Below are 26206 nucleotides of genomic sequence, written 5' to 3' on the forward strand. Positions count from 1 at the left end.
TTGGCGTGGATGTGGCCTGTTTCCATGCTGTACAATCTCTGATTCTATAACTTGGCCCCAGCTCCACTTTCTTGCTTCTTATCCTAACCGTGAAATCATTCAAACATCTGCCAGTTTCAGTCTCACAGTGCAGTTGTACAAAACGGTGGTGAGGCCACACATGGAGGATTGTGTTCATTTTGGGTTGGAAGGATGCCATTAAGCTGGAAAGAGCACAGAAAAGATTAACAAGAATGTTGCCAGAATTCGAGAAACTGAGTTATAGGGAGAGGTTGGCTTTAGGGCAAGATAAGACTTTATTATCTGGAGTGTGGGAGACTGAGGGTTGATCTTATCGAGGTGTATAAAATCATGAGGGGCATAGACAAGATGAATGCACTCAGTCTTTTTCCCAGGGTGGGGAATCAAGAGCTAGATTCAAGAGCTAAGGTTTGTGAGAGGGAAAAGATTTAAAGGGGACCTGAGGGACAAGTTTTTACACAGGCGGTGTTCTGTAATATGGAACGAGCTGCCAGAGCAAGTGGCTGGGGCGGGTACAATTATGACATTAGAGAGATGTTTGCACAGGTACATGGATAGGAAAGGTTTAGAGAGATATGGGCCAAACATAGGCAAATGGCTCACACAGACACCTTGGTCAGCATGGACGATTTGGGCTGAAGGGCCTGTTTCTCAACTGTGTGACTCTATGACACTCTTTGCTTCATGTAGGAAGCAGGAGGGCAAGTAGATCCCCGATCCCTCTGTATGGCAATGGTCTGTGGTCTCTCCATTTAAACAATATTCTGCCCTTCTGTTTGTCCTTCCAAAGTGGAGAACCCCACACTCTGCCACATTGTACTCCATCAGTCAGATGTTTGCCTTCTTGCTAATCCTATCCATGATGTAGGATCTTGACCCAAAACATCAACAGTCCCTTTCCCCCCCGACAGATGCTGCTTGAACCACTGAGTTCCTCCAGCAGATTGTGTGTTGCTCCAAGTTCCAGCATCTGCAGTCTCTGGAGTCTCCAACCCTATCCATATCCCTGAAGTTGGCACCATAGGTAGATCAGGTAGTGAGAGAAAACAATAAGGTCCATGGAACAGAGAACACAGAACAGTACTGCACAGGAACAGGCCCTTCAGCCCACCATGTCTGTGCTGACCATGATGCCAAGCCAAACTAATCCCATCTGCCGGTACCATATCCCTCCACTTCCTGCCTGTTCATGTGTCTGTCTAAATGCTTCTTAAGTTTGCTGTCATATTAAATTGGTAAATTGGTTTATTATTGTCACTTGTACTGAGGTACAGTGAAAAACTTGTCATACAGATCATTTCATTTCCAAAGTGTATTGTGGTACTACATCATAAAACACATTTCAGCACATCTCGGAAACAAACCTCCCTTCCATTGACTCTGTCTACACCTCTGCTTGCCTCAGTAAAGCAGCCAACATAATCAAAGACCCCATCCACCCTGGACAATCTCTCTTCTCCCATCAGGCAGAAGATACAAAAGTCTGAAAGCATGTACCTCCGGGCTCAAGGACAGCTGTTATAAGACTATTGAATGGTTCCCTACTCCAATAAGATAGACTCTTGACCTCACAACCTACCTCATTACGACCATGCACCTTATCGTCTTCCTGCTCTGCACTTTCCCTGTAACTGTAACACTTATTATTATTTTACCTTGCACTACCTGTGTAATGAATTGATCTGTACAAATGGTATGCAAGACAAGATTTTCACTGCACCCCCGGTACATGTGACAACAGTAAACCAATTTACACTAACAGAATACAAAATAAAGTGTTTCAGATTGGTGAGGGTCAAAGGGGAAATGCCAAATTTCTTTAGCCTCCTGAGGACGTAGAGGTGCTGGTGAGCTATCTGGCACCTCCCCCGGCAATGCATCCTGGGCACCCATCACTGTGGAAAAAAACTTACCCCATACATGTCCTTCAAACTTTCCCCCTCTCACGTTAAAACCCTGCCCTCTAGAATTTGATATTTCCACCCTGGGAAAAAGACTCGGTGCCTCTCATAATTTTAACGACCGAATACTGAAAGGCCTGGATAGAGTGGACGTGGAGAGGATGTTTCCAGTAGTCTAGGACCAGAGGGCACAGCCTCAGAATAGAAGAACGTCCCTTTAGAACAGAGATGAGGAGGAATTTCTTTAGCCAGAGGTTGGTGAATCTGTGGAATTCATTGCCACAGGCGGCTGTGGAGGCCAAGTCATTGGGTATATTTAAAGCGGAGGCTGATAGATTCTTGATTAGTAAGGGTGCCGAAGGGGAGAAGAGAATGAGAATGGGTTGAAAGGGAAAAATAAATCAGCCAGGATTGAATAGTGGAGCAGACTCAACGAGCCGAATGGCCTAATTCTGCTCCTATGTCTTATGGTCTTATAACCTCTATCAGGTCTCCCCTCAGCCTCAGACACTCCAGAGAAAACAACCCAAGTTTGTCCAACCTCTCCTCCTCGTTAAGGTAGGGCAGTGAGAAAGACAAGTGGAATACTAGCCTTCAGTATCTGCGGCATGGAAGATAAGGCAGAGAATATAACAGCAGGGAGGTTATGGAACAAATTTATGAAACATTGGTTGGGCCACATCTGGAGTACTGTGTGCAGTTCTGATCAGTACACGATAGGAAGGACACCATTGCACTAGAGAGGGTGTAGACGAGACTCCCCGGGAGCGATGGGAATGGAAAAGGTTGAGTTTATATTCCTTGCGGTGGAGGTGGTTGGGGGGGGGGGGCGATGCAGGTATACAAAATTATGGGGGCCAGATCCGCTAGACAGTAGTAAACTTTTCCCATAACAGGGGTGTCTAAAACCTGAGGGCACAGGTTTAGGGTGAGGGATAGGAGGTTTAGAGGGGATCTGAGGAAGATTTTTCTCCCCCAGAGGGTAGTTGGAATCTGCAACACACTGCTTGAAGGAGTGGTGGAGGCAGAGACTCTTGCAACGTTTAAGAAATATCCAGATGCACATTTCAATTGCCAAGTCGGGGAAGGCCATGGATCAGCAATAGTGCATGGGATTAGTCTTGATGGTTGGCTTGGCCAGCGTGGGCTGAAGGGCCTGTTGCCCAACGGTGTCCTAATTTCCTTGGTTAGCCACGGCTGGACCATCTCACAGTCTTTGCTTCTCCGTCAGCCTCGGTACAGACCATCAAGACCCTGTGCACCCCTCACCTCCTTCAGTATGCTCTGCATCTCATCCACATCCCCCTCGAATGCTGCTTCCAGCATGCGGTTCCTGCGTTTCTGCTCCTCCTGCCTGCGCCTTCGCTCCCTCTCCTCTTTCTCCCGCTCTCTTGCTGCGATCTCCTGCTCTCTCCTCACCAGGGTGACAAAAGCCTAAAGCACAGAGAAGCTGCGTTACGTGACACCACAGCAGACACATTACCGAGGCAGCTTGGTCAGACCAGACCAGCAGCACAGGATAAGCACAGTGAGATACGCTGTGGGAGGGAGAGTGTCAAACATTTACCCACCACACACACTCCTCCCTGCACTGTGGGAGAGGCGGTACTGACCCCTCTGGGGATCGCGTGTGTCGTGGACGGTTCCGATGCGATTTTGATATGAAGTGTTGCGTGTTGCGGGCGTAGTGTTGCGCGGATATTAGTTTGCCTAGTTGTTTCTTTCTGTATTAGATGTACTGTATTTGATGTTGGTTGGTTTTTGTAGTGCTTTTAGTGAATAAACGTTTTATTAAAAAAAAGGGGCAGTACTGAGGGAGGGTCACGCTGTGGGGGAGCGGTACTGAGGGAGGGTCACACTGTGGGGGGGCGGTACTGAGGGAGGGTCACACTGTGGGGGGGCGGTACTGAGGGAGGGTCACACTGTGGGGGGGGCGGTACTGAGGGAGGGTCACACTGTGGGAGGGACGGTACTGAGGGTCACACTGTGGGGGGGCGGTACTGAGGGAGGGTCACACTGTGGGGGGGCGGTACTGAGGGAGGGTCACACTGTGGGGGGGGGCGGTACTGAGGGAGGGTCACACTGTGGGGGGGGCGGTACTGAGGGAGGGTCACACTGTGGGAGGGGCAATACTGAGGGAGGGTCACATTGTGGGAGAGGTAATACTGAGGGAGTGCCACACTGTGGGAGGAGCAGTACTGAACCACATGTACATGGAGTGCGAGAGGTTGCAGCCCCTCTTTGCATATCTGAAGGGGCTGCTCCTCAGGTTCCGGCTGCACTTCAGCCCGATGCTGCTGATCTACGGTCTCCTGGTGTGGTAGGGGGCAGCTTGTACATGGGATCTCCTGGTGGGTCTTCTGCTGGACCTGGCCAAGCTGGCCATCCACGGGTCTAGGCCGCAGGCGGCCGAGGGTTCCAGCCGGTCCGCCTGCCTGCCTGTCTTCCGAGCTTATGTCCGCGCGCGGGTGTCCTTGGAGAGAGAGTATGCAGTCTCCACAGGCACCCTGGTTGAGATCCATGATTGGTGGGCCCCTCAGAGGATCGCGCGTGTCGTGGACGGTGTGAATGCAATTCTCGTCCAAAGTATCGTTAGTGTGTTTAGTGGGTGATAGTTAGCGTTATTGCTGTAGTTAGCATCTGTCTGCATAGTTTTTTCTTCTTTCTGTACTAGTTGTAGTAGTTTTGACACTGGATGTCCTTTTGTAGCGCATTTAGTGAATAAATGTTTGTAAAAAAGGGGGTGGTACCGAGGGAACGCTGCATTGTTGGATGGACCACTTTGAGGGGATGCTGCAATGTCAGAGGAGCTGGAAGAAGGTTCCTGCAGTGTTGGGGGCCGTACCAATGGTGCCCCAATGTCGGAAGGGTGATGGAGGCCAGAGGGGGCAGTGAATGAGGCAGGGCAGCAGAGGGGCCCTGGGTTGGTGGAGTGGAGGGTGAGGACTGGGTCTGTCCGACATCGCTGTGGTTTGTTGAGTTCTCACATCTCTCTCGAGTTTCTCCATCGATTCCTCAAACTCCTCCTTCTCCTTCAGCCGCCTGGCCCTTTCCTTGCGTGCCAGATGCTGCCGGAAAGCGCACTGGATGGTGATGGCTGACTTCCCTGGAGAAAGACAAGATCCCACTGACTTGCGGCATCGTTCCTGCTGGGGACGGGCACCACCAGGAACTGAGGGAGCAGAGTCACCTGCCACCACAGCTGACAGAGAACAGTACCTCTCCTCACACTGCCCTGCTGCCTGCTCCAGACACCTCCCACTCTCCATACTCCTTTAAACTTCCCCTCTGGCTTAACTGCCTCCTCTTCCCAGTCTTTCTCCGCTCTTCATTCCAGTTTCACTTTTCCTCTGATCCCCGTTCAGCCTGGTTCCCAGGTGCGTTCTGAATCTGCCACCTTCTTGGTCATGCCTCTTTCTCACCCAGAGACCTCTAGCTGTGGTCTCAAGTGCCCATGAACCTGGTATGTTCCTGAACCATCCTTGGCCACTTCTGTTCCACCATGGCTCCACCTGACTCCACTTTATCTGGGCCACATCTCTTCCGATCTCACTGAGATAATCAGTCTCCACTGAGAACATAGAACATCGAACAGTACAGCTCAGGAACAGCCCATGATGTCTATGCTGTACATGATCCCTATCCCTCTATTCCCTGCATATTCATGTAAATTGGTAAATTTAAATCAGTTTATTATTGTCACCTGTGCAGTGAAAAACTTTGTTTTGCATACCATCCACACAGATCATTTCCTCACATCAGTACCAAAAAGAAACCTGAATGCCATTATTGTATCTGCTGCCACCACCACTGCTGGCAGCCCGTTCCAGGCACCCACCACTCCTTGTAAAAAAAAAATGCCCTGCACATCTCCTTTAAACTTTCCCCCTCTCACCTTGAAGCTCTGCCCTCCAGTATTCAACATTTCAAGCCTGGGAAAAAGATCCTGGCTGTCTACTCTATCTATGCCTCTCATAATTTTATAAACTTCTACCAGGTCTCCCATCAGCCTCCACTGCTCCAGAGAAAACAACCCAGGTTTGTCCAACCTCTCCTTATAGCACATGCCCTCTAATCCAGGCAGCACCTTGGTGAACCTCTTCTGCACCCTCTCCAAACTGTCCACATCCTTCCTGTAATAGGATGACTGGAATTGCACACAGTTTTGAAAGTGTGGCCCAACCAAAGTTTTATACAAGTGCATCCTGACTCCTATACTCTTTGCCCCTAGTGATGAAGCCCAGCATGCCTTCTTTACCACTTTATCTATTTGTGTTGCCACAAATAGGTATGGATATGACACCCAAGATCCCCCATATATAAGCTGTTGTAGGTCCTTGAACTGCATACTTTCCCTTTACAATTGACCTCACAAAGTGCGACACGTCACACTTGCCTGGATTAAACCATCTGCCAGTTCTCAGCCTATAGCTGTAACTGATCTTTTCCTGCTGAATTCTTTGACAATCTTCTTCACTGTCTGCAACTCAACCAATTTTTGTGTTATCTGCAGACTTACTAACCCACCCATCTATATTTTCATCCAAGTTATTTATATATCACGAACGACTGAGGCCCCGGCACCAATCCCTGCAGAACACACTGGTCACAGACCGCCAGCCAGAATAACACCCTTCCACAACCATCTCTGTCTTCTATGGTCAAGCCAATTTTGAATCCAAAATATCAGACTGCACTTGGAGTATCGTGTACAGTTCTGGTCATGTGGAGACTGTGGAAAGGGTGCAGAAGTGGTTTACCTGGATGAGAGGGTATGAGCTATCAGGAAAGAATATATAACAGAGAACAGTACAGAACAGTACTGGCCCTTCAGCCCACGATGTTGCACCAAACAATATGAACGCCTGCTCCATGATCAATCTACCCCTTCCCTCCTGCACAGCCCATAACCCTCCATTTTTCTAACATCCATGTGCCTATCTAAGAACCTTTTAAATGTCCCTGTTGTATCAGCCTCTACAACCACCCCCAGCAGTGCATTCCAGGCACCCACCACTCTCTGTGTAAAGAACCTACCTCTGACATCTCCACTGAACATTCCTCCTTGGACCTTAAACGGATGTCCTCTGGTATTGGCCGTTGCTGCCCTGGGGAAAAGGTGCTGGCTGTCCACTCTATCTATGCCCCTCATAATCTGATACACCTCTATCAGTCGCCGCGCATCCTGTGACACTCCAAAGAGAAAAGCCCTGGCTCGCTCAACCTATCCTCATAAGACATGCTCTCCAATCCAGGCAGCATCCTGGTAAATCTCCTCTGCACCCTTTCAAAAGCTTCCACATCCTTCCTGTAATGATGTGACCAGAACTGAACACAATACTACAAGTGTGGTCTAACCAGAGTTTTATGGAGCTGCAACATTACTTCGCGGCTCTTGAACTCAATACCCTGACCAATGAAGGCCAGCACTCCATACACCTTCTTAACCACCCTATCAACCTGCACGACAACTTTGAGGGATCTATGGACTTGGACACCAAGGTCCCTCTGTTCCTCTACACTGCTAAGAATCTTGCCATTAACCTTGTACTCTGCCTTCGTTCGATCTTTCAAAGTGTATCACTTCATATTTTTCCAGATTAAACTCCATCTGCCACTTCTCCACCCAGCTCTGCATCCTGTCTATATCCTGTTGTAACCTACGACAACCTTCTCCACTATCCACAACACCTCCAAACTTCGTGTCATTTACACACTTACTAACCCATCCCTCCACTTCCTCATCCAAGTCACTTATAAAACTCACAAAGAGTAGGGGTCCCAGAACAGATCCCTGCAGAACACCACTGGTCACTGAACTCCAAGCAAAATATTCTCTATTTACTACCACCCTCTGCCTTCTGTGGGCAAGCCAATTCTGAATCCACACAGCCAAGTCTCCATGGATCCCATGTTACATGACTTTCTGGATGAGCCTACCATGGGGAACCTTGTCAAACGCTTTACCAAAGTCCATATACACCACATCCACCGCTCCACCTTCATCTATTTGTTTTGTAACCACCTCGAAAATCTCAATTTGGCTCATGAGACATGACCTGCCCCTCACAAAGCCATGCTGACTATCCCTAATAAGATTATGCTTCTCCAAATGCTCGTAAATTCTGTCCCAAAGAATCTCCAATAGGTTGCCCACCACTGATGCAAGACTCACTGGTCAATAATTCCCAGGATTATCCCTATTACCTTTCTTGAACAAGGGAACAACATTTGCCATCCTCCAATCTTCTGGTACCACTCCTGTGGCCAGAATTGATGCAAATATCATTGTCAACGTCCCAGCAATCTCTTCCCATAGAACCTGTGGTATATCCCATCCGGCCCTGGGAACTTATCTATCCTAATGTTTTTCAGAAGCTCCAACACTGCCTCTTTCTTAACCTCAACGTCCTCCAGCACATTAGCCTGTTCTACACTGACCTCACATTTGTCAAAGTCTCTCGCCCTAGTGGACACTGAAGTAAAGTATTCATTAAGAACCTCCCCTACCTCCTCCGCCTCTAGGCACATTTCCCCCAAACTTGGGTTGTTCTCCCTAGAGTATCGGAGGCTGAGGGGAGACCTGATGTAGGTTTTTAAAATTATGAGAGGCATAAATAGGGTAGACAGTCAGAATCTTTTCCCCAGGGTAGAAATGTCAAACACCAGAGGACATGCTTTTAAGGTTAGAAGGGGGAGATTAAAGGCCACGTGAAGGGCAAGTGTTTCACGCAGAAAGTGGTTAGTGCCTGGAATGGGTTACGGGGGGGTGGGGGGGGGGGGGGGTGGGATAGTTGTGCAAGAAGACAGTTTGGTGGAGTTTAGGTGGTTTTTAGATAGACACATGAATATGAAGGGAATGGTGGGATGTGGATGATACACAGGAGGAGGATATTTAGTATAAATTGGCATCAAGATTAGCACAACATCATGGGCTGAATGGCCTGTCCCATGTTGTATTGTTCTATGTTCTATGTTATCAAGTCACTGTGGATCCCACGCATCTTAATCTTCCTGATCAACCTACCATGAGGGACCTTGTCAAATGCAGTCCATCTCTGGATTGCTCCATCACTCATCCAAGCCATATGATCCCATGATCTGCTTACAAGAGTTATTCCATAGATGCTTTGTCCCTGTGGCCCACCTCAGTACCTGAGACCCGATCCAGCAATCCTTCGAGCAGTGCAGCACAGGAACAGACCTTTCTTCTAGACAATTGATGGGTCGGAATGAAAAGCACACTGATCGGTGAAGTTGTCTGGAACGTCCTTCAGAAATCCCTGCCCCACCCTCCCCACCTTTTCCTTTTACTCAAACCATAACCCTGGTACCACCACCTGAAGCTGTCTTTCTGTAATTTCCTGTGGACTTCCTCGCTTGCTCCTTCGCAGTATTCTGACCAACAGAAATATAACAGGAGCAGGAGTTGGTCATGTTCTCCCTGACCAAAGTAGTCAACTGTCTGCTGCCACATTGAGCCCAGTCTTGTTCAAGTCCATTTATTGACAAGTGCGAAGGCAAACAGAGGTCAGACTTACACAGTACTGAGCTGGGCCTAGGGACGGTTGATGTACAGAGTGATCTTGAAGTACAAATTCATAATTCCATTGAAGGAGGATGGATTGGTGAAGAAGGCATATGGGGTGCTGGCCGCCATTGGCCTTGGCATAGAATAGAAGAGTAGAATAAAACATTGGTTCAGCCAAAGCTGGAGTACTTGTGTGCAGCTCTGTTGTTACACTATGGGAAGGATGCACTGGAGAAGGTGCAGAGGACAGTCACCAGGATGAAGCCTAGATTGAAGACTGGATGGGTTGTAGAGCAGAGGAGGCTGAGAGGTGACCTGACAAAGGTGTATAAAATTGTAAGAGGCATAAATAAGGTAGATAGTTAGAATGAAAAACACAATGATGCTGGAGGAACTCAGCAGGCCAGGCAGCATCCGTGGAGAAAAGCAGGCGGTCAACATTTTGGGTCAACCCTTCAGGATGATAGAATTTTTTTTTCACTGGTAAGGGTATCAAAAACAAGAGGGCATAGATTTAAGGTGAGAGGCAGGAGGTTTAGAGAGGATCTGAGGGGGATATTCCTCATTCAGGCGGTGACTGGAGTCTGGAATGTGCTATCTGAAGATACTCTCACGACTCTAGCCAAGTACCTGACTCGCCGAGACATAGAAGGCTACTGACCTAATGTGGGCAAATGGGATTAGAGTCATGAAAGCAGACCCAACTGGTCCATGCTGACCAAGATGCCTTCCTGAGCCAATCCCTTTTGCCTGTGTTTGGCCCATATTCCTCTAAACCTTTCCTGTCCTGGTACCTGTCCAAATGTCTATTAAATGCTGTAATTGTCCCTGCCTCTACCACTTCTCCGGCAGCTCGTTCCACATACCCACAACCCTCTGTGTGGAAAAACCTGCCCTTCAGGTCCCCTTTAAACCTTCCCCCTTTCACCTTTAACCCGTGCCCTCTAGTTTTAGACTCCCTTACCCTGGAGAGTAGACTGAGTGCATCCACCTTATCTACGTCCCTCATGGTTTTATAAACCTCTATAAGGTCACCCCTCAGCCTCCTTTGCTCCAGAGTAAACAGTCCCAGCCTGTCCAGCCTCAAGCCCTCCAGTCCTTGCAACAACCTTGTGAACCTTTTCTGCATCCTCAGTGGCATAACATCCTTCCTATGGCATGGCAACCAAAACAGCACACAATGCTCCAGGTGCGGTCTCACCAACATCATGCACAGTGTAGTTAAGTGATTAATGTAGTTACATACAACAGGTGGCATTGAATGGTGGGCTGAAGGGCCTGTTCCTGTACTGTATGACTCTATGACTCTATCCTCCTTTGCTCCTGAAACTCTGACCAGAGGATTTCAACCCTTTTCCTTGCTTGCCATCGGATCTGGAATTACTATGACTTGTGGCTCCTCCCCTTCCCCATCAGAAAGTTCAGAGCCCTCTTCATGATCATACACTGTAGGAAGCCATTTTTGCCCATTCTGGCTGTGCTGGTTTAGAATGAACCACCCAGCCTAAGCCCACCTCCTGAGCTCACATTCTCCGCATTTCCTACACCTGCTCTTTCCAGGATGCGTGAAGAATTCAACATTCCCAGAAGGTGCAGGAGCACAGCCAATCACTGTCAGTTGTTTTGAAAATATTTCTCTGGCACTTCATTTGGATTAAAGGATTGTGATCCAACTCTTTTCTCTCTCTTCTCCTTGGTTGATCAAGTCGCGGTTGATCAGTGTGCATTAGTTACATGAACTTTTCAGTTTGTTGCAAACTTAGTTTCTTCAAAAAACTCGAATGTACTTAGCAGAAGACAACATTCTCAATACTTCCCACGTAGACCCTCCATGAATCACCAAAAGTCTTGGACAAAGCAACCCTTGACCCTACTGCTGACTTTAGCACTCTACACAGGTTGCCCTGTTTAACTTCATTCCATTACAGCTCTCTCCTCACTTCCTCTGTGAACTATCGTTTTGAATAACACTCTCAAGCCTTCTGTGATCTGGGATGAATCACCCCTATTTCTGCACAGACTGCTGTCCATTATCCCCAGAAATATTCCTGCCCAACCCCACTGTGTGCTCCCCCAAGTCTGGGTCCTGGAAGTAAACCCTCCTGCCTCAGTCTAACCTGAGATCCAGCCTATCGCTCTTCGCTTTGAACCCAGTCCTCCATCTACAAAAAGCCTGCTTAGTTGTAAAAGCTCAACTTGCAGTGTCACCTTTACAGTTGTGTATGAACTCCAAATCGGAAGGGACATATTGTCAGCTATTGTTAAGAACAGGACAGTGGGGCAGAGACACAGAGACATACAGCATGGAAACAGCCCATTCGGCCAACTCGTCCATGCTGACAAGTGGGCACCCATCCACACGAATCCCATCTCCCAGCACTCGGCCCGCAGCCTTCTCTGCCTAGGTGATTCAAGTACTTGTCTCAACATTCTTAAATACTTTGTGACCCTGTTCCAACTACTCTCTGGGTGAAAAAGGTCCCCCTCAGATTCCTTTTATCATAAATCTATGTCCTCTTGTTTTGTCTACCTCTGACATGGGAAATTGTCTCCTGCAGTCCTACCTGTCTATACACCTCAGAATTTTATACACCTGTCATGTACCCTCTTAACCTCCACTCCAGGGAGAACAGACCCAGTATCCCCTCATAACTGAAACATTGCATCTCAAGCAATATCTTGGTGAATCCCCTCTGCACCCTCTCCAGCACTGTCACATGCTGCCTGGAGTGTGGTGACCAGAACTGCCCACAGTACTCCAGTTGAGGCCGAACCAAAGTTTTGTTAAGTCAGCACATAACATAGAACACAGCACAGAACAGGCCCTTTGGCCCACAATATTGTGCCTACATTGCTATTCCCTCCTGCCTACAGAATGCCCATATCCCTCTATTTTTGTCTCATTCATGTGCCCATCCAAGCCCTTTTTGAAAGCCTCCAATGAGTTTGCCTCCACCACCCCATCAAGCAATGCATTCCAGGCATCCACCACTCTCTCAGTAAAAAACTTACCCCTCACATCTGTTCTGAACCTACCCCCCTCACCTTAAATGCATGATCTCTCAATAATGGGAAAAAGATACACCTCCAACACATACCCCTCAGCCTCTGCCGCTCCAGAGAAAAGAGCCCAAGTTTGTCTAGCCTCTCCTGATTGCACATGCCCTCTCATCCAGGCAGCATCCTAGTAAACCTCCTCTGCACCCTAGCTAGAGCCTCGACATCCTTCCTATAGTGAGGTGACCAAAATCACACGCAATATCTAAATGCAGCCTAAGCAGAGTTCCATAGAGATGCAGCCTCCGTGCTCTTGTATTCAATGCCCTAACATCAGGGTTTCGACCCGAAACATCAACAATTTCTTTCCTCCCACAGATGCTGCTCGACCCGCTGAGTTCCTCCAGCAGATTGGTTGCTGCTCCAGATTCCACATCTGCCGTCTCTTGTGTCTCCAACTGAACAGTTGAAAGAATTCAAAGGAGAAACAGTGAGAGGGCCAATCCTCTCAAGTATAGGGAACCCTAGATGTTGAGGGGTATCGAGGATGGTATAAAGCAGAAAAAGGAAGAATAAGCAGCTATTGGGAAATAATGACGAGGGAGGTCTGTCAGGTGTATAAATAGTGTAGGTAGGTATTTAAAAAGGAAATTAGGAAAGCAAAGAGGAGTCACAAACTATCACTGGCAGACTGGATTAAGGTAAATCTGAGGGCATTCTATAAGTACATTAAGGGTAAAAGAATAACCCAGGAAAGAGTAGGGCCCAATAGGGACAACAGGGGCAATCTGTTTGTGGAGCCAGAAGGTATAGGCGAGAACCTAAATGAATACTTTTCATCGGCATTCACTGAGAAGTAGGAGGATACAGATCACTTGCAGGCAGCTGGGATTAGTTAAAATTGGTATCATGGTCAGCAAGGACATTGAGGGCCAAAGGAGCTGTTCCTGTGCTTCACTGTTCTATGTTCTGTGTCCTGTGTCAAAAAGCTCTCTTGAACACGTCGCAAACATTCCGTCCTCACTGACCCTTTTATGTTAAGGCAATCCCAACTAATATACAGGAAATTGAAATCCCCCAGTATGATAACTGTATTTGAGTTGCATCTCTCTTCTGTCTGTCTACATATCAGTTCCTTTACCTCTTGTTTACTGTCAGGATGTCTGTAATATACACACAGCAATGTAACAGCGCCCTTCTTGTTCCTAATCTCAACCCATATGGCCTTGCCTGGGATATCCTCTCTCAATACTGGTGTAATGCAGTCAATAGCTAACAGGGCAATACTTCCTCCCCCTTTACCCCCACTCCACCGTCTCACCTGAATATTTAATTCCCCAAGATACTGAGTTGCCAGTCCTGTCCCTCCTTCAATCAAGTCTCAGTGATGGCAACGATATTGTATTTCCCCAAGTAAATTAGATGTGTCAAGTACATGTGACGTTACAGGGAGTGGCTGAGCTGTCTACATCTCTGGTCTCAGAACCCACACAGAACCCAAGTAGCCAGCTGATGATGTCTCACCACATCACAGAAGGCCTGAATCAGGATCAGCACGGCCACCCACTCACCAGTTGTCTTGTCCTCATGTAGGCTCATGTTCGGAGCCTGAACAGGACGGGGAGTACACGAGGGGGCAAGGGAGAGGTGACAGCGAGAGCCCTGTGAGTCCAAATACTGGGCCGGACACAAAGGAGGAGGTGGGGTGAGGCAGAAGCAGGCCCTTTGGCCCACTACATCTACACTAACCATCATGTACCTATCTGTACTAATCCCATGTACAATCCCACTTGGTCCAAAGACTCCAGGGAGATTTCAACAACCCTGTCAGAACCGGATGTATTCTTGGGGAAGATCAGGACCTGTAGGCCCCTCATTGAGAAACAGCCAGCACCATCAAACACCCAAACTCCCCAACACCCGCTGCACGCCAGCTCTGAGCAGATGGACCTGCCCGACTGTGCAATCAGTGATGGCTCCTATGTTGCAGACACCACTCACTACAGCACGCTCCGTAACCTTGTGGTTGTCTGAGGGTTGGGGTTCCTGTGTGGGGAAGGCTATCCCTGTGGCATCTAAACTAGGGCTTGGAATGTTCAGTTCTGAATGTTTGGGTATGAATGTGAAGGTTGGAACCTTGGAATATGAAGGTTTGGAACTGAAGGTACAAGTCAGAAGGTGTGGTTGGAGTTAATTGGGTCCCAGTGTTTGGTCATAAGATCGTAAGGAATTTAAGCAGCAGGAGGTTGCTGAATGCCCGACCACCTATCCACCGGCTGTCTTCTTCTGCCCAAAACTAACACTGGCCAACTCTGCCGCAACTTCTCTGCTGCTGAAGTCCTCAAAACCTTGACTGCTTCAGCAGCTTCCTGGCTGTACTCCCATCCACTTATCCTCAGCAAATCCCAGTTGATAAAGCATGACATAATAGGTAATCGGGGATATAAGAACAGAAGCAGGAGTTGGCCATTCGGTCCATCTATCTGCACTGCCATTTGACATGATCATTACCTGTACATGCAGTGGACCAGGATACGGGGAGCATCCGAAAGTCCTCCCGTGATTGCAGCGATGGATCACCGCTGCCCATAGAACAGTACAGCACAGGAGCAGGCCTTTCGGCCCACAATGTCTATACTGAGCACGATGCCAAATTAAACTAACCCCCTTCTGCCGTATCCCTCCATTCTCTGCATATTCACGTGCCCACGTGTCTTGTCTAAATGCCTCTTGAACACCACAATCATACCTGCTTCCACCACTACCCTGGCAGTGTGCTCCAGGCACCTGCCACGCCCCGTGTAAACAAACGCCCCACACATTCCCTTTAAACTTCCACCCTCTCACTTTAAAACTATGCTCTCTAGTATTCGACAATTCTCACTGACTGTCTCTCATAATGTAGAGTCTATACCTCTCAATTTTATAAACTTCTATCAGGTCTCCCCTCAGGCTCTGAAGCTCCAGAGAAAAGAATTCAAGTTTCTCCAACCAAGTTTATAGCCAAGTTTAAAGTTTGAAGATGAAGACGCAAGAAGGAATGGTAACTAAGAGGTTATAGTTAAATAAACATCCATTCAGCAGGTACAGCTTAACTCAGAGAAGCACAGCAGCCCATACCATCAAGCCCATGCAAGCTTGCATTATTTAGTGCCATCCCAGTGCTCTTTCCGGTGGCTCTGCATACTATTTCCTATCACATGCCTGTGCAAATTGACCGTGATTACTTCTGTCCCATCACCTTTATCGGCAGTGAGTCCCAGGTCAGCATTGCTCTCTCATTCCCCCTTGTGAACTTTTGCCCAAAGTTTAAAATCTGTGTCACTGGTTCTTGAACCATTCAGTAACTGGTTTACACTATTTACACAAGAACAAACCAAACTGAGACAACAGCAGGTCACTCAGATGCTCGGGGTATTTGTTGCAGAGTCACACTACAAAGAAACAGGCCCTTCGGCCCACCACCTCCGTGCTGACCATCTGTACATTCTTTACCAGTATTTACCAGCTCTCAGTCTGTAGCCTTTTATGCCTTGGTGAGTCATGTCTGAATGTTGTGGGAGGCTGAAATGTTGTGCAAGTCTCTGCCTCCACCACCCCCTCAGGCAGTGCATTCCAGATTTGAACCAATGTAGAGGTTATTTTCATGGAATCATAGATGTAGACAGCACAGAAACAGGCCCTTCGGCCCAACCTGTCCATGCCAACCGAGATGCCTTCATTTGGCCTGTATTTACATATAATTTATATTAATGTAAGTTTATGTAATTTATGTTTGTTATGTTTGTAATACACTTGTACTGCTGCAAGAAGTTAATTTTCATGGCATATATACACTGAGTATGTATGCCCACGACAATAAACTTGAACTTGATATCCCTCCAAACTTTTCCTATCCATGTAACTGCCCAAATATCTTCCAAATAGAGTCATACAGCACTACAGCACAGAAAAAGGCCCTTTGGCCCATCTAGTCCATGTTGGCCTGGTTTTCTGCCTAGTCCCATCTACTTGCACCTGGACCATAGCCCTCCAAACCCCTCCCATCCATGTACCTATCCAAACTTCTCTTCAATGTTACAATTGAGCCTACATTCACCACTTCCGCTGGCAGCTCATTCCACACTCGCACCACCCTCTGAGTGAAGTAGTCCCCCTCAGAGAAACAAAGGACTGCAGATGCTGGAGAAGCCCAGCAGGCCAAGCAGCATCAGTAGAGAAAAGTAGGTGGTCAACGTTTCGGGTCAGGACCCTTCTTCAGGCCTGAAGATAGGAAAAGGGGAAGCCCAATACATAGGATGGAAAAGCAGGGCAGTGAGAGAGGGCGATTGGGAAATTGCAGAGACACAGAGGGGGAGGAGTGAGAGAGGAACTCATGAAACTCCCACCCACTCCAGGACATCCGAGATGTCCAACTTCTTTTCTAACCGGGGCTTCCCCCGGACTGTGGTTGAGAGAGCAGGTGCACGTACCTCTGCCATTTCCTGCACCTCTGCTCTCACCCCCACCCCTTCCAGACCCAACAGGGATAGGGTCCCCCTTGTCCTCACATTTTATCGCACCAGCTTAAGTATCCAACACATCATTCTCCACCACTTCTGCCATCTCCAATGGGACCCCACCACCAAGCATGTCTTCCCCTCCCCACCCCTTTCTGCCTCTCACAGGGGCTGCTCTGTCTGCAACTCCCTAGTTCACTCCTCCCCCACCACCCCTCCCGCTCCCACCCCGGGAACTTTCCACTGCCCCTGCCATAGGTGCAACACCTGCCCCTACACCACCTCCATCACCTCCATCCAGGGACCCAAACAGTCCTTTCAGGTGAGACAGAGATTCACCTGCACCTCCCTTAATATCATCGACTGCATTCGGTGCTCCACGTGTGGCCTCCTGCTGAGACCAAATGCAGACTAGGTGACCGTTTCGCAGAACACCTGCGCTCTGTCCGTAACCGCGATCTACATCTCCCCATTGCCAGTCACTTCAATTCCCCCTCCCACACTATCACTGATATGTCAGTCCTTGGCCTCCTCCACTGCCGGGAGAATTCCAAGCGTAAACTGGAGGAACAGCTCCTCATCTTCCATCTTGGAACCTTGCAGCCTAATCGCATGAACATTGAATTCTCCTACTTTAAGTAATTCCCCCCCCCCCTTTCCCTACACCCTCCCCCACCACCACCATACTTCTCTTCTTCCCTTTGCTAGCTCCTTTTTTCCTCTCTCTCCTTACCTTTGACCCATCCCCCGGTGGATCTGCCCTCCCCTCCTCCCCCGCACCTGCTTATCACTACACTATCTCTTACCTGCATCTACCTATCACCACCCTGTGCCCACCCTGCCTCCCTCTTCTGTCTACCTACCACTGCTCTGCTTTTCCCTACTATATATCAGGCTTCCCCTTTTCCTATCTTCAGTCCTGAAAAAAGGTCCTGACCCGAAACGTTGACCGTCTGCTTTTCCCCATGGATGCTGTCTGGCCTACTGAGTTCCTCCAGCATCATCGTGTTTTTCATCTGGTTCCCCCTCAAATATTTCACCTTTCACCCTAAACCTATGACCTCTAGTTCTAGTCTCACCCAACCTGAGGGCAAAAAGCCTGCAATGCATTCAGCCTATCTATTCATAATTTTGTATACTTCCATAAGATCTCCCCTCATTCTCCTGTGTTCCAGGGAATAAAGTCCCAACCTATTCAACCTTTCCCTATAACTCAGGTCCTCAAGTCCCGGCAACATCTGCGTAAATTTTCTCTGCACTCTTTCAAGCTGATTGATATCTTTCCTGTAAGTAGGTGACCAAAACTGCACATAATACTCTAAATTTGGTCTCACCAACATCTTATACAACTTCAATATAACATCCCAACTCCTGTACTCAGTGCCCTGATTTATGAAGGCCAATGTGCCAAAAGCTCTCTTTACGACCCTATCTACCTGCGATGTCACTTTCAAGGAATTATGGATCAGTATTCCCAGGTCCCTTTGTTCTACCGCACACCTCAGAGCCCTACCATTCACTGTGCAAGTCTTACCCTGGTTTGTCCTCCCAAAGTGCATCACCTCACACTTGTCTGCATTAAATTCCATCTGCCATTTTTCAGCCCATTTTTCCAACTGGTCATGATCATGCTGCAAGCTTTGGTAGCCTTCCTCACTGTCCACTACGCCCCCAATCTTGGTGTCATCTGCAAATTTGCTGATCCAGTTTACCACATTATCATCTAAATCATTAATATAGATGATAAACAACAACGGACCCAACACCAATCCCTGCGGCACGCCACTAGTCACAGGCCTCCAGTCGGAGAGACAACCATCTGCTACCACTCTCTGGCTTCTCCCGCTAAGCCAATGTTGAATCCAATTGACTACTTCGTCCTGAATGCCGATTGACTTAACCTTCTGAAGCAGCCTCCCATGCGGGACTTTGTCAAAGGCCTTGCTACAGTCCACGTGGACAACGTCCACCACCTTCACTTCAACTTTCCTGGCAACCTCCTCAAAAAAGTCTATTAGATTTGTTAGACATGACGTGCCACGCACAAAACCATGTTGACTATCCCTAATCAAGCCCTGTCCATCCAAATACTTATATACCCTTCCAATAATTTACCCATGACTGACTAGTGGCTAACCAGCCTATAATTTTCTGGCTTATTCTTTCTTAAACAACAGAACAACATTAGCTATCCTCCAGTCCTCCGGCACCTCACCCATGGCTAAGGACGTTTTAAATATCCCTGCCAGGACCCCTGCAATTTCTGTACAAGCCTCCCACAAGGTCTAAGGGGACATCTTGTCAGGCCCTAGGGATTTATCCACCCTAATTCACCTCAAGACAGCCAGCACCACCTCTTCCATAATCCAGATATGGTCCATGACCTCACTACTTTTTTTCCTTAGTTCCGTAGTCTCTGTGTCTGTTTCCCAGAGTAAACACAGATGCAAAACATCCATTTAAAATCTCTCCCATCTCTTTCGGCTCCATGCATAGATGACCACGCTGATCTTCAAGAGGATTAATTTTGTCCCTTGCTATCCTTTTGCTTTTAATTTAGCTATAGAAACCCTTTGGATTCTCTTTCACCTTGTCTGCCAGAGCAACCTCTTGTCCTCTTTTTGCCCTCCTGATTTCTCTCTTAAGTGTTCTCTTGCCTATCTTATACTCCTCAAGCAGCTCATTTGATCTTAACTGCCTATACCTGATATGCACCTCCTTTTTCTTTACCAGGGCCTCAATATCCCTCAATAACTAAGGTTCCCTAAACCTGTCAGCCTTGCCTTTTATGCGAACAGGAACATACAGATTCTGTACTCTCAATATTTCACTCTCGAAGGCCTCCCACTTACATCTCTTTGCCAGAAAACTTATCCCAATGCACACCTGCCAGATCCCTTCCGATGCCATCAAAATTGGCCTTCCTCCAGTTTAGAATCTCAACCCGAGGACCAGTCCTATCCTTTTCCATAATTATCTTGAAACTAATGGAATTATAACAACAAGATCCAAAGTGTTCCCTTTCACTCACTTCTGTCACCTGTCCAGTCTCATTCCCCAAGAGGAGATCCAGTATCGCATTCTCTCCAGTTGGGACCTCTACATATTGATTAAGGAAACTATCCTGAACAAATCTGACAAACTCGATCCCATCCAGTCCTTTTTATAGTTTGGAAGTCCCAGTCAATATGTGGAAAGTTAAAATCCCCTGCTATCACAACATTATATTTCCTGCAACTGTCAGCTACCTTGACACAAATTTATTCCTCTAAATTCCACTGACTATTGGAAGGTCTATAATATGGTCCCATTAACATGGTCGTCCCTATTTTATTCTTTGGTTCCACCCAAATTGCCTCAGTAGACAAGCCCTCCAGTACGTCCTCTATGAGCACTGTCATGACATTTTCCCTGATGAGTAATGCCACCCCTCCCCCTTTAATATCTCCCCCTCTAACATGTCTAAAACATCAGAACCCCAGAACATTGAGCTGCCAGTCCTGTCCCTCCTGCAACCAAGTCTCACTAATAGCTACAACATCATAATTCCACATACAGATCCACGCTCTAAGTTCATCTGCCTTACCTACAATACTCCTTGCATTGAAATGAATGCAACTCAGAGCATTAGTCCCACCACGCTCAACCTTTTGATTTCCATCTTTGCTTGTAGCCTTCACATCTACTTTCCCCACAGCCTTTGCACTTGCTGCCCTGCCACTCTGGTTCCCACACCCCTGCAACTCCGGTTTAAACCCCACCCCCTCCCGCAAACAGCACGAGCAAACCTTCCCAAAAGGATATTGGTCTCCCTCCAGTTCAGGTGCAAACTGTCCCGTTTGTACAGATCCCACCTGCCCTGGAAGAGAGCCCAATGATCTAAAAATCTGAAGCCCTCCCTCCTGCACCATCTGCTTAGCCACATGTTAAACTGCACTATCTTGTATTTATTGCCTCACTAGCACGTGGCACAGGTAGCAATCCCGAGATCACCACCCTAAAGGTCCTGTCTTTTAACTTAGCACCTGACTCTCTGAATTCACTTTGCAAGACCTTGTCAGTTGTCCTGCCTATGTCATTGGTACCAACATGTAACACGACCTCTGGTTACTCACCCTCTCCCTTTAAGAATGCTGTGGACTTGATCTGAGACATCTCTAACCCTGGCATCCGGGAGGCAACGTGCCATCCGAGACTCTCGCTCTCGCCCACAGAACCTCCTGTCTGTTCCCCTAACCAATGAATCCTCCATCACTGCCACTCGCCTCTTGTCCCCCCTTCCCTTCTGAGCCAAAGAGCCAGACTCAGTGTCTGAGATCTGACCACTGTCGCTTTCCCCTGGTAGGATGCCCCCACCCCCAACAGTACCTAAAACTATATACGTTACGGAGGGGAACGGCCGCAGGGGTACCCTGCACTAACTGCGTATTTCCTTTCTCTCTCCTGCCTCCTGCAACTTAGGTGTGACTGCCTCCCTGTAACTCCTGTCTATTAACCCCTCCCAAATGATCCAAAGGTCATCCGGCTGCAGCTCCCTAACACGGTCTGTAAGGAGCTGCAGCCAGATGCACTTCTCGCAGACACTGGAGGTCTCCCTGACTTCCCACATCATGCGAGAAGAACACACCACTGCCCTGGCTGTCATTCCCACTGCTCTACCTGTTCAATAATAGAGAAAGAAAGAGAACTAAACAGAACCTCACCTTAGCCTCCACCTCATCACACCCAAGCCTCTTGAACCAATGCCTCAGCTCCCCACTCTTACACTGGCCCACTCACACAATGGCCGTTTCGCTTTACACTACCTGCCTTTTATTCGCTGAGTTGCCACACACTTAGCCAATCAGAAACAACTTAAAAAAAAAGCTGCTGGCTCCTCCCTTCTGCTGCTCTGGCTACTGGAACTGCAAAAAAAGAACTTCTTGTTACTGAACCTGTCTCTTCCACTTCCTCTGGCAGCTCATTCCACATACCCACTGCCCTGTGTGTGGAAAATTTGCCCATCAGATCCTCTTTAAGTCTTTCCCCTCTCACCTTCAACCTACAACCTCTGCTCCCCTACCCTGGGGAAAAAACTTTGATTATGTATCCCATCTATGACCCTTATAATTTTTATAAATCTCAATAAGGTGACCCCTCAGCCTTAGGGATAGTTAGCATGGCTTTATGTGGTGGAGGTCATGTCTTAATTAAGTTTTTTGAGGAGGTGATGATGATGATTGATGAGGGAAAAGCTGTAGCTGTTGTCTACATGGACTTGAATAAAACATTCAACAAGGTCCCTCGTGGTCAGCCAATCTAGAAGTTTAGGTACATGGGATCCATGGACACTTGATAGATTGGATTAAAAATTGGCTTAGCCATATAAGACAGAGGGTAGTGGTGGAGGGGTCTTATTTTGACTGGAGGTCTGTGACCAGTAACGTTCCACAGGGATCACTGCTGAGACCGCTGTTGTTTCTGATTTATACCGGTCCTCCACAGGTTACAAACCTCCAACTTATGAACAGCCCATGCATACTAACGAGTGTCAGGGAGACCGACGGGATGGATTTGCCAGCTGCTATGCAGCTGCAGGCATCTTCTGCTGGCTGGGAACAGGGCATTTCTGCATGCCTTCTCTTCCCACCACTGACTGAGCTACAAGCAATGGCATCGAGCCCAACAGAGCTGGGACTGACAGCCGACCTTACTGACTCAGTGAGTGAGCCAGGGTGCGATTGGCAGAGTTGAAGATAGTGAGGATTGTTGTCGAAGGAATTGCAGGATATAGATCAGTTGGAAATATCAGCGGAGATATGGCAGATGGATTTTAATCTGGACAAGTGCAAGGGGCTGTGCTTTGGGAGGTCAAATGCAAGAGGAATGGGAGGACCCTTGGGAGCATTGATGTACAGAGGGATCTTGGGGTCCATGTGTGCCCACTTTCAGGGAGCTTTGGACAAGTAGATAAAGGGGTATAGAAGGTGAGTGCCATGCTTGCCTTCATTGGTCAGGACACTTTTGAGTATAAAAGTTGGCAGATAATGTTGCAACTGTACAAAACCTTGGTTAGGCCATATTTGGAGTATTGTGTGCAGTTCTGGTCAATGCATTATAGGAAGGCTGTAGGAGGTTTTGGAGGGATTGCAGAAGAAGTTCACCAGAATGTTGCCTGGATGAGAGACTATTAGTTATCAGGAGACGTTGGATAAACTTGGATTGTTTTCATGGATCGTCAGAGGCTGAGGGGCAATTTCATGATCCAAGGATTGATGAGGGCAGGGCGGTGGTTGTCTATATGGACTTTGACAAGATCCTGCATGGAGGGCTAGTCTGGAAGGTTCAATCACATGGGATCCAGGGAAAGCTCACTGAGTGGATACATAATTGGCTTGATGGTAGAAAGAAGAGGGTGAAGGTGGATGGCTGTTTTTTTGGACGGAAGCCCACGACTACTGGTGTGCCTCAGGGGTTGGTGCTGGGCCCATTGTTGTTCATCATTTATATAAATGTTTTGGATGAAGATGTACAAGGCGTGGTTAGTACGTTTACAGATGACACTAAAACAGGTGGTGTTGTAGATAGTGAAGAAGATTATTATAAATTACAAGGGGATCTTGATCAGCTTGGTCAATGGGCTGAGGAATGGAAAATGCATTTTGGGAAGTCAAACCAGGGTAGGACTTGCTATGGCGCTGTGGAGTGTTGTTGATCAGAGGAAGTGATGTCTACAAATACACAGTTCCCTGAAAGTAGAGTCACAGGTAGACAGGGCGGTAAAGAAAGCTTTTGGCACGCTGGCCTTCATCAGGAAGGGAAATGAGTATAGCAGTTGGGATGTTATGTTGCAGTTGTACAAGACATTGGTGAGGCCTTACCTGGAGTAATGCGTACAGTTTTGGTCACCCAGCTATAGCAAAGACATTATTAAGTTGGAAAGAGTGCAAAGAATATTTACGAGAACCTTGCCAAGACCTGAGGTTGGGCAGGCTTGGACTTTATTCCTTGGAGCATAGGAGAATGAGGAGTGACCTTATAGAGATGAATAAGATCATGAGGGATGTGGATAGGGTGAATGCACACAGTCTTTATACCAGAAAAAAGGAACTAAAAACTAGGGGGTATAAGTTTAAGGTGAGAGGGGAAAGATTTAAAAGGGACCTGAGGGGAAACTTCTGCACACAGAGGGTGGGGTATACGTGAAACAAACTGCCAAAGAAAACAGTTGTGGCAGGTATAATAACATCATTTAAAAGACATTTGGATAAGCATATGGATAGGAAAGGGTTAGGGGAATCCAGGCCAAAAGTGGGCATATGCGACTAGTTTCAGTGGGCACCATGGTCAGCATGGACAAGTTGGGCCGAAGGGCCTGTTTCCGTGCTGTATTACTCTAGTAATTTGTGAGGCAAGTTTTTTTTGTTACACAGAGTGCTGGGTGCCTGGAATGGGCTGCCAGGGGAGGTGGTGTGTGCAGATACAATAGGAATGTTTAAAAGGCATTTAGACAGATACTGGAACAGGCAGGAGAGGGAGGAATATAGAGCTCATGCAGGCAGTTTAGTCATATTGGCATCATGGTGCAGACATGGTGGGCTGAAGGGCCTGTTCCTGTGCTGTACTGTTCATAAGGCAAGGAATCCTGTGTATTAAGGGATATCAAGGATTGTTCAAAGAAAAGGAAGCATGTGGCAGGTTCAGAGAACCAAAAACATGGGGGGGGGTCCCTCAGGATGAGAATCATAGAAACACATAACACAGAAACAGGCATCTTTGCCCCACCTCATCCATGCCAACTCTGATGTCTATCTATGCCAATCCCATTTGCCGTCATTTGCCCTGTATCCCTCTATGCCTTTCCTATCCAAGTAACTGTCCAAATGGTTTTTTAAACATTGTAAATCTATCTGCCTCTACCATTCATAGATGGATAGAAAAGGTTTCCAGGGACATGGGCTAAATGCAGGCAAATGGGACCAGCTCGGGTAGACATCTTGGTCAGCATGGGAGAGTTGGGCCAAAGAGTTATACAGCATGGAAACAGGCTCTAAGACTGTTCTTTGACTTCTATTGTCTCAAAAAAACTTTCTTGGACACACTTAACAAATTGCACCCCATCTGAGCCCCTTGCACTGAGGCAATCCCAGTTAATATTGGGAAAGCTATGTAACTGTCTAAATAAACTCCATCTGCCATTTCTCCACCCATATTTCTAACTGATCTAGAGCCTGCTGTATCCTTCAACAACCTTCCTCACTATCCACAATTCTGCCAAATTTTTGTGTTGTCTGCAAATTTACTAATCACCCTGCCTAGGTTTTTGTCCAAATCATCTATATTTCACAAACAACAGAGGTCCCAGCACAGCTCCCTGTGGAACCCCACTGGTCACAGGCCTCCAGTCAGAAATAACACCCCTCCACTATTACACTCTGTCTTCAATGACCATGCCAACTTTGAATCCAATCTATTAAGTTACCATGGATCCCATGTGCCTTAACCTTGTGGATCAGTATACCACGTGGGACCTTAGCGAATGCCTTATTAAAGTCCATGTAAGATAATATCCACTACTCTTCATCACTTCTAAAAAAACTTCCTTTGTTGGCCTGGAACTCTTATTGTTTCACTTTTATGACTGTCAAAAGTACACTGACCTGCAAATTCCTGTTCCCAGTCTACTCTTACTAAGTCCTAAGATATTGAACTTGACCTGCCCCCAATTCGGGACCTTAATTTCCAGACTATCCTTGTTCATTTCCATAACTACTTTGAAACCTACCAAGTTATGGTCACCATCTCCAAAATACTCTCCCACCGACTCCAACCACTTGCCTGGTTACATTCCCTAAGATGAGAGCCATAGGCATAGATGAGAGCCATAGATGAAGGAAAGGCTGTGGATGTTGTCTACATGGACTTTAGTAAGGCCTTTGACAAGGTCCCACATGGGAGGTTAGTTCAGAAGGTTCAGACACTAGGTATCCATGGAAAGGTTGTAAACTGGATTTGAAATTGGCTGTGTGGGAGAAGACAGAGAGTGGTAGTGGATGATTGTTTCTCAGACTGGAGGCCTATGACTAGTGGCGTGCCTCAGGGATCTGTGCTGGGGCCATTGTTGTTTGTTGTCTATATCAATGATCTAGATGATAATGTAGGCTTTCAAAGCTTGCAGAGGGATCTGAACCAACTGGAAAAATGGGCCAGAAAGTGGCAGGTGGAATTTAATGCAGACAACTGTGAGGGGTTGCATTTTGGAAGGACAAATCAAGGTA

At 47.4% G+C, this 26206-nt stretch overlaps 1 protein-coding gene across 1 annotated transcript in view; it reads right to left on the reverse strand.

The window, feature by feature from the left end:
• Window positions 1–26206, reverse strand: part of LOC127570687 (IQ motif and ankyrin repeat domain-containing protein 1-like) — a 75923-nt gene that overhangs the window by 23768 nt on the left and 25949 nt on the right. Inside the window, exons 4-5 of the mRNA XM_052016464.1 lie at window positions 4910–5028; window positions 3192–3356 (exon numbers count right to left, since the gene is read on the reverse strand). Of these exons, the coding sequence (XP_051872424.1) occupies window positions 3192–3356; window positions 4910–5028 (284 nt within the window). The remainder of the gene's footprint in view (window positions 1–3191; window positions 3357–4909; window positions 5029–26206) is intronic.

Source organism: Pristis pectinata, chromosome 5 (assembly GCF_009764475.1).
Source record: "Pristis pectinata isolate sPriPec2 chromosome 5, sPriPec2.1.pri, whole genome shotgun sequence".
NCBI classification, from domain to species: domain Eukaryota; kingdom Metazoa; phylum Chordata; class Chondrichthyes; order Rhinopristiformes; family Pristidae; genus Pristis; species Pristis pectinata.